Source organism: Nipponia nippon, unplaced genomic scaffold (assembly GCF_047370975.1).
Source record: "Nipponia nippon isolate SJK-2023a ecotype South Korea unplaced genomic scaffold, ASM4737097v1 scaffold_2, whole genome shotgun sequence".
Classification (NCBI taxonomy): domain Eukaryota; kingdom Metazoa; phylum Chordata; class Aves; order Pelecaniformes; family Threskiornithidae; genus Nipponia; species Nipponia nippon.
Genome location: NW_028262336.1, coordinates 9,174,815 through 9,192,697, shown reverse-complemented (window position 1 = coordinate 9,192,697; position 17,883 = coordinate 9,174,815). Strand labels below are relative to the sequence as shown.

At 42.2% G+C, this 17,883-nt stretch overlaps 1 protein-coding gene across 1 annotated transcript in view; it reads left to right on the top strand.

Moving 5' to 3' along the window:
* The window catches only part of IMPG2 (interphotoreceptor matrix proteoglycan 2), a 64,307-nt gene that overhangs the window by 41,505 nt on the left and 4,919 nt on the right, over nt 1–17,883 (top strand). The window contains exons 9-16 of the mRNA XM_087759498.1: nt 1,563–1,621; nt 2,983–3,000; nt 5,035–5,279; nt 5,907–5,989; nt 9,779–10,103; nt 11,764–13,625; nt 14,520–14,739; nt 15,914–16,124. Coding sequence (XP_087615624.1) covers nt 1,563–1,621; nt 2,983–3,000; nt 5,035–5,279; nt 5,907–5,989; nt 9,779–10,103; nt 11,764–13,625; nt 14,520–14,739; nt 15,914–16,124 — 3,023 coding nt within the window. The remainder of the gene's footprint in view (nt 1–1,562; nt 1,622–2,982; nt 3,001–5,034; nt 5,280–5,906; nt 5,990–9,778; nt 10,104–11,763; nt 13,626–14,519; nt 14,740–15,913; nt 16,125–17,883) is intronic.

The window sequence follows — 17,883 nt, the reverse complement described above, 5'->3', positions numbered from 1 at the left end:
GGCTTAAATCCCACTCGAGTCAGTGGGAATGAACCATGGTTTAGACTGTAGGCACCTAATTAAAAGAAAAAATACATATGTGCATATACATATAAATATGTGTATATACACATATATGCATGATTTATTAAAACTTTATTTCAAGTTAATTTAATTTTAATTAAAATTTAATGTCTTAATTTGTATGCTACAAAGTTACTGGCCTATCAATACACAAGTGCATATTTAAAATGCGATCATACTGCTGTCTCCTAACTTTCCTCTCGCTATTGTTTCCATTACTTTTTAAATTTTGTTTATAATGACGGTAATTTTATTACCATCATTTTCTTGGGGCAGAGAGTTTGTCTTTCCTTTCTTTTGGGAGAGGCATCTAGGATGCCATAGAGCAGCACATCATGCGGCTTATCTTTTCTCTAGCTTTGCTTCCTTCTTGGTCACATTTAGTTGGGGTTCTCTGTTGAATCCCTTTTACTGGGGCTAACGCTGTGCCAGATCCTGGGCCAGATGGGAAAGAGATGTACTGTTCACTGCAGCCAAAAAGCATCACCACAACTGTCACAAGTTGCTAGCATAGGCTAGACATCTTAATTTTCCTAGTTGTGTGGCCAAGTAGCAATGCCATAGTGTGTGTGTGTGTGGAAGAAATGTCAGATGGGACAGAGTCCACCTGGCACGTGGATGTTCCACTCCTTTGATCCCTCGCCTGGTTTTCTCTGTGCTTGGATAAAGAAGCTCTTGCAAAAAAGAAAGTCGGCAGCACTTCGATTGTTTAAGTCTCACCAGAGACAGTTTAAAAATAGGGAGTTTGGGGAGGGGAAGAAGAATTTGAGGAGTAAAAAATAATTCTCAACTGGCAAGGATCTTTTGGGAGGAAAAAAACCAACCCCAAACCGGCACGAAGCTGCAATATCCTATCTCTTGTTTTTGTCTTGTGTAATACAGTTGACTATTGAATTAGGGCTGGATGTGCTACCATTTTGCTGCCCCCAGTCATCTTTTTTGAGTACCACTGCTGGTCACTCCTGAGCCCTTTGTATGTTTAGGGCAGCAGAGATGAGCCATGTTTTGCACCGCGTAATGCATTAGTGCCTCTTTGAGGTCCCTGTTCCTATGGCAGCCATTGCTCCTCTTGTTTAAGTTGCTACGGTCCAAAGCATTTTCCTGAATTCTTTTTAGTCCAGGGAGGTTTGGGAGGTAATGGAAATCTTTTGGGCAGAGAAGGGTTTGTGCTGCATTAATAAGAGAGAGTGTAGTCTGCTATGGGCAGTGCAGATCTCTTCAGAGTCTGTTTGAATTTCCCCCCCTTTGAATGTTTCTATACATTTCTTGGGGAACGCTGGTTGTTGTTCTTCATACTTTTTATTTTCCTTTCTAGTAATGAAACAATGTCACCAAAACTATTCTTCCATAAAGAGGGAGAATATTCAACCGTTTTTCTCCTATGAGAGATAACAGCTTAGATACATTTTTAGAAAATGTTGAAAATGCTTCCTGTTTTTTCACTAAATGAGTAGGGTGGAGGAAATCTGCGTTAATTTTTTGTTTTCTCCTCAAAATAGATCGAAACTGTATTTGAAGGACTACCTGGATACAAAAACATCCGTGTCCTGGGTTACAGGTAAAAAGATACTGATACATACGTGGTGATTGAAACCCATCATGTACGATGGTGTCACGTGCTAGCACCGCACCTGGGAGGATGTTGGGCATGTGCGTGGGAGTTCCTAGGATGTGTTAACCAAAGGACAAGTGCTTTCATATTGGTACCTCTAATACAGAGGTTGAAATAGAAATACAAAACTGTATGTAAATGTAATAATCTCTTTTTTGTGCCTGGCATCCACCAGAGAATCTCATATGATATGCTTGCCTAGATTTTAAGATAAGGCATTCTTGTTCAAGATTCCATCCTAAAATTAAAAGAGATCTTTTCTAATTTAAAATTAGTATCTGATACCTCTTCAATACCATTGACATGTCCTAGTATTAAACAAGGAAGAAAACAGAAACCTTTTCGAAAAAATGTGGCGTATTTAAATTTTTTTTCAACTTCTTAATGTTAATTTGGGATGACTCTAAAAGTTGGAGTTTGAGATACATAGAGGTCTTTCTCCCTTTGATCAAAGCAAAGGTGGGTGAATAGTTTGATAAATTATATGCAATGTTTTAACTCTATTTATTCGTATAAATATTTTTGTTAAAGACTAGTTTCCTCAAATCAATTTGTGCTTCGGGATGACAAGTTAATTTGGGAAAAAAGGGGATACTGTGTATTATGCATCAAACATCTGATGTCTGGGGTTTGGGGTACATGGATCACAAATTATGATTTTTCTTGAATGTACTGGATATAACTTTCAGAATCTAGTGAGACTGTTCATGAGTTAATCTAAATTGTGTTTTCTTTGAGACTTTGTAAGCTGTGTTTCTTAGAATTTATTGGCTGGAATATTGTAGCTAGAAAGCACACAGGTAAGAAAGCAGCTATCATGAGAAAGCTTTTATGGTTGGAACCCTAGACTACGTTCAGTTTCCAGCCTGGGAGGCAGCAAAACCTTCCATCTTGGTATCTGCAGTCTAATACATTTGCAAGCTCTTGATTCATTTGGGAAGACAAATAAAAAGTTGATATTTCTAGCAAAGTACCAGAGCTCTGTGCTCTGCTGTGCATGGCAAAAAAAGTGTTTGTAAACTAACCCTCTAGGTAGAATTAGCGAGCCTTGATTTTCTCGGTACTGAGAGCAATTTAACTGATTCCTTGTGATCAATAGGAAGTACCTCAGTTCAGTAAAAGCAGAACAGTTTGTTATGTAGCAGAATAATTATGCAACTTGTAACCATTTTGCCATATGCTTTTCCAAATTTATGTGCCTTGTAGAATACCAAAGCAAATTTGCTAAAGATAGAAGACTTAAAGGAAATAATAACATTGATTTAACAGGTTTTGCCATTGTGTTTTGTTTTTGTTTCTATATTCAGCTCTCCTGAGGAGGACAGGTAAAGACAACTTTTTTGTATATATTGTTGTAGTAACAGATGGAAAAACACGTTTAGCTGGAGGACTCTGTTTTGGGGATTTGTAGTTTTGGCTCCAGAGAGAGATAGTTATCCAGCATAAATATTATGTGAGGAGGTTCTACCAGAACCTGCGAGTAACTGCTCTGTTTTGATTACAGATAAACCTAATGTGCTTATTTAAGTCCTAATCATAAAAAACTACCTGGGGAAAAACTTCCTAAACACAAGTCAGCTACTGGGCTAACTTGCGTATAGGAGTCTCTTTTGAGAAGAAAACAAAATTCCTTAACGATGACTCAAGGTCTTCATACTTTGCAGCAAAGTCTTGAATAGATACGGGATGATTATTATTATAGAAATTAAAGTAGGTAAGAAAACCATAGTTCCCCAGCAAAGGCAGTTGGCTTAGCTACTTCAAGGCCAGAGGTGCTGCACATCTTGGCAGTAATTTTACAAACATCTCTTAGCAGAAGATGGGATCGCTCTGGACTTGTTTTTTGTTAGACATATGCAGGTTAAGCATCCAAGATTTTCCTCCTTTGGTATTTTAAGAACTTCACAAGACAGAAAATGAACTGCAGCCTTTAACTTCATAGACGTCTTATTTTCTTTTGTGTATTTCTCAGCAAAGGCGTAACCAGCTTCCACAAACAGTTTTACAGAGGATGAGCATTTTAATTTTAGAAGGTTAGAAAACACAAATCTCTTCACAAAGAGTAGTGACTTAAAGCCATCCTCTACTACTCTGCACTTCGGCAGGCTAAGATGCATGCAACTATTCACAAAGGTTATGTTCCAAGCACCAGATGTGCTAGCCCTTTCCAGACAGATGATGGTGTCATAGTTATTAGTTAGGAATTATTAACTGCAACTGACAGCACAGTTGTATTAAATCTAAGTGTTACTTTTGAAGAGCATGCTGTATTCCATCTTTGCTGTGCCTTTTCACTACTGCTGTCCTTTTTTATTTCCTCTGCTGACAGTCAGTGCCCATGGTGAGCCTGTGGTGGGCTCATTTCAATGACAGGGCCAGCAGCAAAACTCCGGCAGGCTCCTGGTTTTAGTCAGTGTGTTTGCTGATTATGTCTCTGTTGTATCTGGTGCTGGGGCTTTAGGGACTGCTCTGAACAGAGCCATTACTTTAGCAATCCAGTCCAGCTCTGTGGAATAACGGATAACTTGTCTTTGGAGCGCATTTTTCTAACACTTCACAGATTACTTCATTTTCTTGCTGTGCCCTGTGTACAGCCATATGTTATATTATGTATTTTCTAAAGCTCCCTTGTGCTTATGCCCAGTGTATGGTAAATCTGATCACTACCTATCCTGTCATGTGGGAAAGGACATCCAGACGTATTCAGGAAAAGAAAATTAAGAAAATGGAGGAGAGTTAATATGAAAAAAGCTAAGCTGTACACAGATACAAAGCTTCTTTAAAGAATAAATTATCAAATAATTCTAGAAAAATGTTCCCAGTTATAAGCTGTATTAAATATCATTTCATTGCTATTAAAGACATTATTTCAAGCAGATTGACACTGCACAGTGACAGTGTTCAGGACTATGGTATATTGCTACTATATACAGCCTGTTTTTTCCAGGCTGTTTTTGTACTCAGAGCCATTCCCACCATTGGCATGATCTTAAAATCATCGCTCACACTACTGCAGGCTGGTGGGCCCACTAATAATTCTGGCAGAAAGCCAATGTTTTGGTCTGCTTGTGGTCTATCTGCCATTCACAAGTAGAAATACAGGGCTGGGACCTGACCAGATGTCAGGTTCTGGTAGCCTTTTCCTTGAGAACTTTGCAGTGGTGGAAAGCACAGGCAGGCAGACACAAGTGTGAAAAGAATTAAATTGTTTTTATGTAGAATCCTTTAAAGCAATATGTTTTTAAATTAAAAAAGGTATTGACACATGTTCTTGGGGAAAAAACGTATCATATGTTTGCTGTACGTTGGAAAACCTTGCATCTCTCATCTGTGTTCTCTTTCTCTTTGTACAACCGAAGTGGGGTGAAAGTTCACTCTGCTGTTACATTTGATGGAAAAGCCATCAGCAATGCCACCTGGGACCTGATTAACCTTCATTCCAACAAGGTGGAGGACAACTCCTTTATGGGCATGGAGGATAATCCGACAGTTGTGTACACCATCAGCGATTTCCGAGATTATATTGCTGAAATCCTCCAGAAAAATGCCTTGCTTGAAAACACTTCCTTGTCTTTAGACCCTAACTCTCTCCAGTTTACTAATGGTGGGTATTAATTCTTATGCGTCAGCATGCCACACATCTGAAATTTTATAAACTAAATCTCAGAGATGAGTGAATTACTCAGCTGCCCTCTGAATAAGTAAAAAGAATCAACAAAAGCAACTGTGTTGTAGCTTGTTTTGCTCTGATCGTAACCAGGTCAAGTCATGAGCAGTAGTATCCCAGTCTTTATCCGTTAGATTAGCCTCTTTTTTGTCTTTGACACCGAGGTTTGTGGTATGCAGTTTCAGTAATACATCCAACAGTTAACAGGAATAGAAGGGGAAATGTGGTTCACATGATGTGTGTTGCACCAAGATGACCTTCAGCTTTGTAGCTCAGAGTTGGCCTTGAGCAGCACAAAGGAAATACCTGGTTTATTGTTGAATATTCAGCAGTCCTGCTGGAGGTGGCGGAGGAGTGCTGTCCACCCCTCTGTGCTCATCTTCCCTCTGTACTTCCTGTCAGTGATCTGGGGGCAGTTCCAGAAACACAAGCTCTCTGGCACGCTTTTTGAAAACATTTTACTCACAAGTTTGAGATGAAGGAGGGTTTTTCAGTCAGTCTTCCAAAACAACTTCCTCATGCTGCTACTGCAGCTTTAGATCCCACGTATTTATATTTCCACAGTGAAAGAAATACTACACCCTACACCAGAAGACCCATCCTGGATTACTGAGCACCCGGTTGTGCTGGAGCGCCCAGAGTTTGAGGTGAGTATGGTTCCATGCGGTGGCCTTCGGACACATTTGAACAACTTAACTCAGTAAGGCGGAATTACAGCCAACACCCAGAGCTTCTCTATCCTGTTGTTCACGCAGAATAAGTAGTAATGAAGGCACAACATATACTGGAGTAAAACCTCTGGTGAAATCTCTCACCTGATAAATTTGTATCTGCTGCACAACAGTTTTCTGTGATCATCTTATGTTACATGGCAGTACTGTGTTCCTGGCTGTCCAGCCAGGTCTTGCTTCTTAGGCTTCCTTTGTCTGTTTTTTTCATAATGTTTAGATGGTAAATTGCTCTAAAGACATGATTCTTCCCACAATACTACCTTTCTTTGGAAAGAGAGAAACACATATAAGCACTAAAGCTGGCTGCTAGAAGAGATAAAATGGTAAATTTCATGTGCTCCTTTATTGCTTTCACTGAAAGTTCTCAGTTCAGTTTTAAAATGATGTCCATCCCCTTAATGCCAGCAAAAGAAACATAGAAAACTAATAAGCAGCTTCTTTTTTTTCCTCTTGAAATTGTAATTATCTCCTCTGATTACCTCTGGAACAACCCAGGGCATAGACTGCAGTTCCCCATTGGACAGGAGACCTAGCATCACTGACCACGTCTGTGCAATGCAATGGGGCTTTAAGCAGAGATACCAAGTTAGGTGCCAGCGACGCTGAGATGGAGTTAATTAGCTCTGCCGACAGCTAGAATTTCGGAATGGTGGAGCACTGTCTGGGCTTAAGGATTTATCCAGTAGGTTTCTGCTCTGCACTCTGTTGTATAGCACACATGTGCCTTCCAAAAAGCAATAAGCTCAGTTCATACCACAAAATCCAGATCCGCCTATGTTTGATGGTAGGTTTTCACTAAATCCGTTTTGAGATAACGTCGAGAACGCAGACACATTTAATTTCAGGCCAGCTTCTAAAATCTTATGGAAGCAAAATTCGCAGTCACTTCACAGAACCCAAATATTCTTGTTATAATGGTGACAGGTATAATATCCTTAATTTCGTGCTAGTTTTCCCTGAGTTTTAAAAACTAATCACTGATGTCTAAAATGCAAATTCATATGGATTTGAAATAAATGGCTTAAACATGGTGTGAATAAACATGAATTTAAATTAACTTTCAAGAAAGGCCTTTCTCTTTACTAGAGCTATCTAACTAGATCAAAATGTTACAGATGTTTATTTTAGTATGACAAATAATTCTGCCATCTTTACATTCTATCCGTGGATGCTCTGACAGATATGAGAGCAAGAAGATTTAAGAGTAGAGGTAGCTTTGCAATAATAAATTTTAAACCAGTTTTAGGGAATAGTGTGTACAAGAAAAATTTCTGGAAGTTACGTTTTTCTAATCATGGACTATTATCTATGTCTTCAGTTAAAACCTCTGATTTTACAAAACATATTTGAGTATATCCAGAAACAGCTGTGTGCAGTCTGCAATACACAGATAATTTGGGAAGTAACTTCAGCTAAATTTAAGAAAATAATAAACATGCTTAAACAGTAAATAAGGCTGAAATGATTAGTCAGTTACTTGAACAGGCGTCAAACCTTTATGCTTCAAGTAGGTACTGTTAAGTAGAACTGTTACCTATGAAAGAGTTTTGCTATTATTTTTCTTAGCTGATTTGAGAATAAGTTGGATTTGTATTATCATACATACTCATGACATAATGTGGGACTATCATGACTTCACCATCTAATTGCTAGCAGATGGTACCAACTACTCCTTAATTCTTTTCTTTCAGTTTTACAGCTCTTAAAAAGTGAAGAAAAAAAAAATCAAGTCTAGTATTTGAAATCTGTATTTTTCTTGTTATTTCTCTTGAGTTGTAACAGGTAGAATGCTCTGGCTTGCTGAATGCAATGCCTTTCTGGCAGCAGCAGATGGAAACTCAGGGAGGGGGTTCTGTGTTTGCAGTCATCTGTCATATTTGTAAGCCTTTCAAAAGACATTAGCGAAAACCAGAACTTGCCAATATGATATTAAACTTGTTAATATAATATATTGCACTGTAACAAGAATCTTTGAATAATGTTAGTTGTCATAGGAACATCTATCCACATTCAAATAAATGATGAAGTGCAATCCCTGGCAACTAAATGCTCACATGAAAAACCGAAGGTATTGAGAAGCTATTGCTGGTAGTCCTTATTCATTCTTTATGGAATTTATGTGTGTAATTTGTTTCTAATCTTGCACAGTAACTTTTTTTACAGCTTTATTTATAGTGGTCAGTTTTGCCAAAAAAGATAATTGCTGGAGCACATGTCTACATGGTATACCTACTTTTCAGTTGATTGTTACCATATAAATTAAAAAATGTGAGGAGGAGACTGTGGTGGCATAACAACTGGCTATAAAAAGGTGATCAATACAGGCAGACAAATAACTGAATAAAAATACCTTAACTGGCTTGTTTCCAAAGCGTTCAAATGCAGTTTGAATGAAGTTGAAAATTTAACTCACCCGTGTTTCAACCAGGAGTAAAATTTCAAATTGAAAAGTATTTGGACTCTTCCTGTTATTCATGCTGGTCAAGTAAAAGAAAGAGATTAGACAGGAATGGTGAGCTACGGAAATGGTAAATCGGTCGTTTGTAATATGTGTTACAGAAACCTGTGTCCACTGCCCACTTAACTTTACTAGTCACCATCAGCAATTGGTTGGTTCTTAGTAATTAGACATTGTTGGGCAGTTTTTCCTACCCCAAGGGCTTGTTTTTTGTCCATATCAGACTACTGCACAGCGTTGATATGTGGGCAGGTAGCCATGGGAAGCACTAATTCCTGGGTTGTAGGCAGGCAGCTTGCTTTTGTAGCCTTGACCAAAGAACGTCATCTTCTCACTGGTTTTTCCCAGTATAATTCCCTTATGAGACACCGTGCCAGTAGATGAGTGTTCAAAGGCGAAATGTGCGAAGTATTCTAACTGTAAACCAAATAATGATTTGGGTATGGAGTAGTAAGTAAACGGTGTGCAAATGAGAGATTTAAAAACAAATTCTTTTTTCACATTTCAAACAAATCACAAATTAATTGTGCGTGCTCTTTGTTGTTCATCATTACTGCTAATAGGTTTTTTTCTGCACAGGCATCTTGGCTTGGAGACTAAAGTTATTCCAGGTTCTAAATGCTCTTCTTTACGGTCTTTGTTTCCCTCCGGGGTTCTCGTACCCACATACTAAAAGATAGCAATAAATGACCAACAGGGCACGCATGCATTCTAGTTCAGTTTCTAAACTGTTCTATGTATCATAGTAGCTATAATATTGTAATTACTGTGTTGCTTATGTAGCTGGTGAATAATAGCTGCTAAGACCTCTTCATGCCTTAGGCAGTACTGTGTGCATTTATCTTCAATTTAATTAGAAACAGACAGATCCATTTTTTCAGTCAAGAAAAGGAAAGGAGCTGGGGTGGGTATAGATGGTAAATCTCTTAATACCATAGCCGAAGATGCACTCCAAACAATCTGAATGGCTTCTGTCCCCTTTTAGTGGCCGTGACTGGACATGAAATGTATGTCACAAGGACGTGCATTTTACATCTACATTGCACATGATGAGCGAAGGGTATATATTTGCCAGTCTTCCCAGTTTGGCCCCTCCTGCTGCTGTGCACTGCTTTCTCACAGAGGCAGTAGTACCAGATTTTGCTGTCGGCTGCTGCTAACACCCTTTATCAGGTGTTCAGCCCAACGCGGACAGGCAGTGCTTCCCCTGTAATAGTGGAAATATTAATAGTGGGTTTATGTTCCAGGACAGCACCTTTTTAGCTGAGCGGCCTTCGGCAGATGAATCAACTGTCAGCAATACCTTGCCCTTTGATTTCACCAAACCAGATTCCACTTCAGATAGTGAACAGTCCAATGACAATGAAATCCAGCCAAGACCAGAAAATCTGGACTCTGAGGCCAGTTTGGCACCTGAAGCTCCGCTCTCCTCAGAGGCTGACATCACTTCTTTGCCTGATGAGCTGAATTTAGAGGATGGGAATCGGATTCCTCATTTGGTCACTGCACCAGTGTCAGGGCGTGATTCCATGGACTCTCTGGAACGGCTTTCAGCCCCCAGTTCTTTAGATGGTAAGTTAATGCCATTGACTAAAGCTTAAATTTGGATGCCAGTGCTTCCTGACACTCACCAAAGGTGTAGGTCACCAAAATGACTTTTCAGAAAGGTCTAAAAAATTACATATCTTTTTCTGGTAGTTTTTACCTTTCCTGTGTGCATGTATCCGAGAACAATATGCTAAGATAAAATGTTTGTAACATCTAATAATGCCTGTTTATCCCTTCAGGAAATGGTATGTACATGATACTTGTTTAGTTGCACAGAAGTATTTTTGTATAGGGCATGTTTGGGTGATGCCATGCAGAGATAACTCATCTCTGAAGTAGACTGACTGCCTAAGGACGTGCCACACAGTTACTGCTTGCTTGCTTACTCTGCAGTCTTGACTTGGCCTGTAGAATATCTGAATGAAAAGTGGGAGAGATCAACAGGGGTCCTTCTGACTTTGGCATATAAAGGCCGGGATGTATCATGGGAAACATGCTGAACAGAGACCTACAGACAATAAAATGAATGGAATTTGACACTTTTTATCATAAACAACTCCCACAGCATTCTCCGGGAGAAACTGGCTGCTTATGGCTTGGATGGGCATACTCTTCGCTGGGTAACAAACTGGCTGGATGGCCGGACCCAGAGAGTGGTGGTGAATGGAGTGAAATCCAGTTGGCGGCCGGTCACAAGTGGTGTTCCCCAGGGCTCAGTACTGGGGCCAGTTCTGTTTAATGTCTTTATCGGTGATCTGGATGAGGGGATTGAGTGCACCCTCAGTAAGTTTGCAGATGACACCAAGCTGGGCGGGAGCGTTGGCCTGCTGGAGGGTAGGAAGGCCCTACAGAGGGATCTGGACAGGCTGGATCGATGGGCCAAGGCCAGCTGTGTGAGGTTCAACAAGGCTCAGTGCCAGGTCCTGCACTTGGGTGACAACAACCCCATGCAACGCTACAGGCTTGGGGAAGAGTGGCTGGAGAGCTGCCTGGCGGAAAAGGACCTGGGGGTGTTGGTTGACAGCCGGCTGAACATGAGCCAGCAGCGTGCCCAGGTGGCCAAGAGGGCCAATGGCATCCTGGCTTGTATCAGGAATAGTGTGGCCAGCAGGACTGGGGAAGTGATCGTCCCGCTGTACTCGGCACTGGTGAGGCCGCACCTCGCATCCTGTGTTCAGTTTTGGGCCCCTCACTACAAGAAGGACATGGAGGTACTGGAGCGCGGCCAAAGGAGGGCAACGAAGCTGGTGAAGGGTCTGGAGCACAAGTCTTATGAGGAGCAGCTGAGGGAGCTGGGGTTGTTCAGTTTGGAGAAGAGGAGGCTGAGGGGAGACCTTATCGCTCTCTACAACTACCTGAAAGGAGGCTGTAGTGAGGTGGGAGTTGGTAACAAGCAATAGGACGAGAGCACACGGCCTCAAGCTGCGCCAGGGGAAGTTTAGGTTGGATATTGGGAAAAATTTCTTCACTGAAAGGGCAGTCAGGCCCTGGAACAGGCTGCCCAGGGAAAAGGGGTTGGGTCCCCATCCCTGGAGGTATTCAAAAGATGGGTAGATGTGGCACTTAGGGACATGGTTTAGTGGTGGACTTGGCAGTGCTAGGTTAACAGTTGGACTTGATCTTAAAGGTCTTACCAACCTAAATGATTCAATGATTCTAATTCGAAATGTATTTTTATTTTTAGTGTTTGAAGATACTGGACTATCTGAAGACCTTCTTTTGCCTTCAAATCCTCCTGCTCACCTCGTGCCTGAAGAACCTCCATCTACAGATGATGATGCAGTTCCTCTGCTTTCTGCACCAACAGTGGCCTCTTCATCAGTCATGGAGACTGATATGAAAGACACAGTATCTGCTGAGAAGGAAGAAGTAACTCAGGGCAGTCCTGCAGACAGTAACAATGCAGACTCTGTGTTGCATGAGTCTGTGGAAGAAATTAATTTTCCCTTAGAAGTGCACCCTGTGGAAGATGAAACTGATATATATTTTGGAGATAGAGTTCTATATGATGATGGGTCTGGTTCAGCTTTTGATGGTTCGGGAAAAGAAATGGAATCAAGTATTTGGCCTTGGGAAGAAGCAACACTGGAACCAGTTTTCTACCCTGGTCCTGATAGCTGGCTTGAGGATGACAATGAGTCTTTGTTAATCAGAACTGAGGATATTCCTGAAGGCATGATCTTAGACTATATTCTTAACTCTGGGAATAAATTAGATGATGATCCTTCCAAAGATGAGAATGAAGGTATGGCCAATAGAAAAGAAGATTTCCTCGATGAGTCTGAAATATTTGTCTTTCCAGAGACTACAACTCAGCAGGTACCTCTGTTACAGACAGAAGAGCCATCATCTGTGGAGGCCAATAGAAAAGAAGATTTCCTCGATGAGTCTGAAATATTTGTCTTTCCAGTGACTACAACTCAGCAGGTACCTCTGTTACAGACAGAAGAGCCATCATCTGTGGAACCGTCTACACAGAGAGGAACATCAGGCATGTATGATTCCTCTTTTGTTAAACCATCCTTGGTTTTGGAGCCTTCAGCAGACCATTCCTTTGTAGACACGCCAACTGGGGAGGCCCCTGTCTCACCGCACAGTACAGGTCTGTCTGTGGAAGACAGTCTCCTTACACCGACAGGGACCGTCAGTATGGAGCAACCTGAAGAGTCCAATGTAGGTCAGAACATCATTTCTGAAGCAGTTGAACACCAAAGTGAAGACAGGACAACGGCAGAAGAACTGTTCACAGTGGGGCAGTCAGATGTAACTGAAGCTGCTGCAATAGGCCACTTGGACACAAGCTCTTCAGAAACTATTCTGACTGCAGGTCCTTCCATGGTAAACCCTGATGCTTCCACAGAAGAGCAGCAAACCCTAGACTCATCATTGGCAGGCCGAGACGCTACTGGATCAGCAGCGAAGAAACCAGCCGATGTTTGGCCTACTGACAGAGCACCAGAAAGCTCATTAGATCAGGCAGTGCAATCGGCAACGCTGACTGCCGCTCAAGTTTCAACTGCAGTTCCTTCTGTGAGAGATCAGACCACTGTTCTAGAGGGCTTCGCTGGACAGGCTGCCGCAGACCATGACACGCATGTTTCCATGAGCTTCAGCACTGTTACGAACTCTTACCTAATGGTGAGTGTAACAACAAGCACCGTTGAGCCTCCGTCCCATCTCCCTCCTGTGGGATCCACGGCGTCATCGTCTGTGGCTACCTCAGCAAAGCTGGGAGATGAAACGACGAGAGTCCTGGATGTTTCAGTGGATCTGGGTCGCGTGAGCACTGCCCGCTTTTTTCCCGAGCAGACTGAGGAGGGAAGGAGCATGACTGAAAGTCACGTGGAGCTAACAACTCGTGTCCAGTCCACAGAGATGGCCAGCGTGGCTTGGGCCACACATGAAAATCACAACAGCACTCCTGTCTCGTCACGAGCTCTAGTCGTGTTTTTCAGTCTTCGGGTTACCAACATGATGTTTTCAGAGGACCTGTTTAATAAAAATTCCCCTGAATACAAAGCGTTGGAGCAGCGATTCTTGGAACTAGTAAGAATCACTTCTATGCTAAATGTCCGTTACCAGATAGACAGAAATTGTCAGTAAATAAATAGTTTGTTGGCTCTCCTTTGCGGAGAACAACTCAAGACTGGTGTTTATAGATACTATTTGTGTCCCTCCATGGGAAAAATGTCTGGAAACGGGAGGTGGGATGTGCTGTGTTGTTTGTCTTTTATTCAGTCAGCAGGCTCTCTAAAGCGTAACTTTTCAGCGCTATGGGCCAGACGCCCTGCTGGTGTCAGTAAATGCCGCGGTGTAGCTGAGGTCACACTGACGCTCCCCTTATTTGCTTCCAGAGCTCTGTATTTAGTCCATAGGGAGAGAGAAGTAAATAAATGGGGGCTGTGGGGAGGTAACTTTTCTGCAACTCTTTCAACCCATCCTAGGTAAGAAGTAGCTTGGGGAACTAAGCTGTTCCTAAACCGACTGATGGCTGGCAAAGCCTCACAGGAGTTACACAGCAACAGTTGTCTGCTTTTTAACCGGGAGATTCCCCTCTCCTGGCTGAAATGAACATTTTGTTGTGGGAGATGAAGGGAGCAAAGGAGAGAGAAGGAAGTGGGACATGCTTGAAGGAAATACCCTGTGAAACGGGGAGCTTAGATCGAGGGAGAGTACCGCGTATGGCCCGAGAACTGCGTTTCTGAACCGTAGATTTTTGGAAACTGTCTGCAAATCGGTGTAAGCTTAGGAACTGTCTCGAAGTACTCGGGCTCCTGGCAGGCTGCCAGCACGGGCCTCCATTGGGTAAAGTTTTAATGCCCTTGCTGTGGGATTTGGATAAAGTAATTCTGACTCCCGCTGTTTGATGCAGTAACAGCGCAACTGGCTTGAGTAGGGATGCAAAGATTCAGCTTTTCTGTCACGTCCCCTCTGTTGCAGCTGGTGCCCTACCTGCAGTCAAATCTGACGGGCTTCCAGAACCTGGAAATCCTCAACTTCAGAAATGGCAGCATCGTGGTGAACAGTCGAATGAAGTTTGCCAAACCTGTGCCTCGGAACGTCACCAACGCCGTGTATATGATCCTGGAAGACTTCTGCAACACTGCGTATCACACCATGAACCTGGCCATCGATAAATACTCCCTGGATGTGGAATCGGGTAAGGATGGCAGGGAAATGCAGTTCAGAGCAAGAGATTTAGAGCTGCTTTAAGAACTTACTAAGGATCTGAGCGGCTCAGACACTGCCTGCTGCTTGTCACAGGCTGGGCTTTAGGAAGACAGCCTTTCACAGAGTTGAAACAAACGAGCAAAAATCTGTTAAGGGACTAAAGAGGTGACAATCAAAGTGGGACCCGGACTGAGCAAACTATATAGGGCCCATATAGAGATACGGGGACAAAATTGCTCATGTGATTCTCTGTGTAATGCCAGTGTGCTTTCACTGGGGAGCGAGGGGGGGAGGCTGCTTAGCGGGAAGGCTGGTGCCTGTGATCATCCCCACAGGTGGCAGCCAGCGTAGCTGCCAGGCGGGCATCTGTACTGCTAACAGCCACTGCTTCACCCTTGCGGTAAGGTCTCGGTTGCCCTAAAAGGTTACAGGCCCTCTTAGTTCACTCCTCTGGCACAGGGAGAAAGCTTCTTCCCTGTCCAAGTTAGCCCGTGGTTTACAACAGAAGCAACTCAGCAATGTTCCCTGTTTTAAGGTTAGAGAAAAATAACAGTGCTGACCTGTTGGCGAATGGCAGCTGTTCGAGGGAGCTCTCTTATGAAGACGGTATAATTAGCAGGACAGATCTTCTGACATTGATCATTGAACTGTATGCCAGCCCTCTTAAGCTTGATACAAGTGGGAGAGCTCAAATGCTACAGGCTGGTGTTCCTTGCAGACAAAGGCAAATCACCTCACAGTAGGTGCCGAGTGCCTGAAGTCCCCTTACCCTTCCCTGGATGCTGCTTAGGTTCTCTGTAACAAGCAATACTGGAGATCGGCCATGTTTTACTCATTTGCAAAACACAGTTCCAGCAGAGAACATCTGAGGTACTGCGCGTTCCAGTAAGGAAAAGAACATCTTATACTTGCTTTTTCGATTGGCTTGTTGGGTGGTCTTAGCCATGCCACTGACACGCGCTGTGCAGGGAGAGATGAACACCACTTCCTAGCACTCGTTCACCTTAGCAGAACCTTTTGTCACTCAGGAAAGACGCAGGCCGGATTTTTGCGTATGATTTTAACTAGAGCTCATTAGAGAAAATGGCAGCAGCCAGCCAGCGCTTTGCCTCCGTTAAAGTTCTCCTCTCTCATTCATATTTTCTGGTTTGCGTACCAAACAGGCGAGCAAGCAGATCCCTGCAAGTTCCAGGCCTGCAACGAGTTCTCCGAGTGCTTAGTAAATCGCTGGAGTGGGGAAGCTGAGTGCGTCTGCAATCCTGGCTACCTAAGCATCGACGGGCTGCCCTGCAGTAGCATTTGTGATCTGCAGCCCAACTTCTGCCTGAACGACGGGAAGTGCGACATAAGCCCTGGGCAAGGGGCCATCTGCCGGTAGGTCCTCCTGCTGCTTGAAGTCCGTGCTTCCTGTAGGCAAAGCCCTTCTTGTCTCCTCTAGCGCAGCATTCGACAAGATTTGTGCAAAATGCTGTCAGATAATGTGTAACAAGGGAGACGATACTGATTATCATGCACGTTATGCTGCTGAGTGGAGGTCCCAATGTTAACGTTCGTTTTCCTATGTAAATATCGGAAATGAAACAGTAAAAAATTTCTTTAATAGAATAGAAACATCAGGAAATAGAACTAACTAGGAAAAATGGTAGTAATGGAACATACTCCGTTGTTCAGATCACCTTCATTGACTTTTGGGGACAGAATTTATCTCCAGAGGTTTTCTCAAGTAGCAAAGTGTTAATTAATGGCAGAAAACATATGGGAGTTAATTTCATCACAAAAATTCCTCCCTGAAAGGCATATTCGTACGGCATAAATACATTAAAAATAGTGGTCTTGGTTAAGAAAAAGGCGTAAAGGTAAATCATTGGCCACCTGGGAAGAATCACGTGTGGTTCCTAAAAAGATCAAGGCACAGGCCCCTCGTTCAAATTTTTGCTTTTAAAAAGATACGGACACATTTGAAGAGGATCTCCGTGTTTTACAGGTGATTGACAAGGCTTAGTACAAGATACAGGCACAGTGATGCTCCCTCCAACACTGCACTTAATTTTTTTCTTGTCAAGCAATGTAACAGTCTATTTTTAAAAACAAGGTATACCTATCAACAAAAAGTAGGAGGCTGACTACAAAAAAGAATATTACTACTAATAGTTACTATTTTTACTTCAGGTGATTTTTTTTAAAAAAAGCTTACCTAGAGCATCTCTAAAGTCAGTCTCAGAGTCCTGGCAGTTAATGGGAGAAATAAAAATGTTTTTAAAGCTCCAAAAATGGATGCTATCACAGATGTACTATAAATTTTATCGTATTTGTATAAATATCTGGACTCAAGCATGCTCCGGCCACCATTTATTGAAAACGTTTTGAAAAATATAAAGTATTGCTTACTACTTTCAGAAACTATTTCAGATATTTATGTGAGAAGACTTAATTTACTGATGTTTCTCATTAATAAGGCTCATTGCTCTGAGTGCTCATAATACAATTCCTTGAGCTTTTGATAGCAAGAACTCCCAAACACGCAAACGTATTATTTTTCCCGGTGTATTTAAAGTCAGTATTAACATTAAAGGTCTCATGTTCAGAACCACAGCAAGGCAGAAATAGTGACTGCTGTTTCGGACAACTGTTCCAAAGGTACACTCTTGGACACACACTTCTTTCTAGTCATTTATTTTATGTATTTATGTAACTAACCATAAGCTGGGTTAAATGAGCAGAATGTTTCTTTTGTATTTACATTACAATATGAATAAGACAACTACCTTCTACCTTGGCAGTGTCTGATGTCACGCGCCAGGCTCAATCAAGGCCTAACATTTTACTTAGTCTAAACACCTTCCAGTTTTAACACATCACAGGATACTCCAAACTGCAAAACCCACCAGCTTTTTCCATCACAAACGCATTATCCTTTTATTATTCTACTTATCTTCACTCAATTCAGTAACTGGGGTTGTTCAGCCTGGAGAAGAGGAGGCTGTGGGGAGACCTTATTGCGGCCTTCCAATACTTCAAGGGGGCTTCTAAGAAAGATGGGGACAGACTTTTTAGCAGGGCCTGCTGTAATAGGACAAGGGGCAATGGTTTTAAACTAAAAGAGGGCAGATTCAGATGAGATAGAAGGAAGACT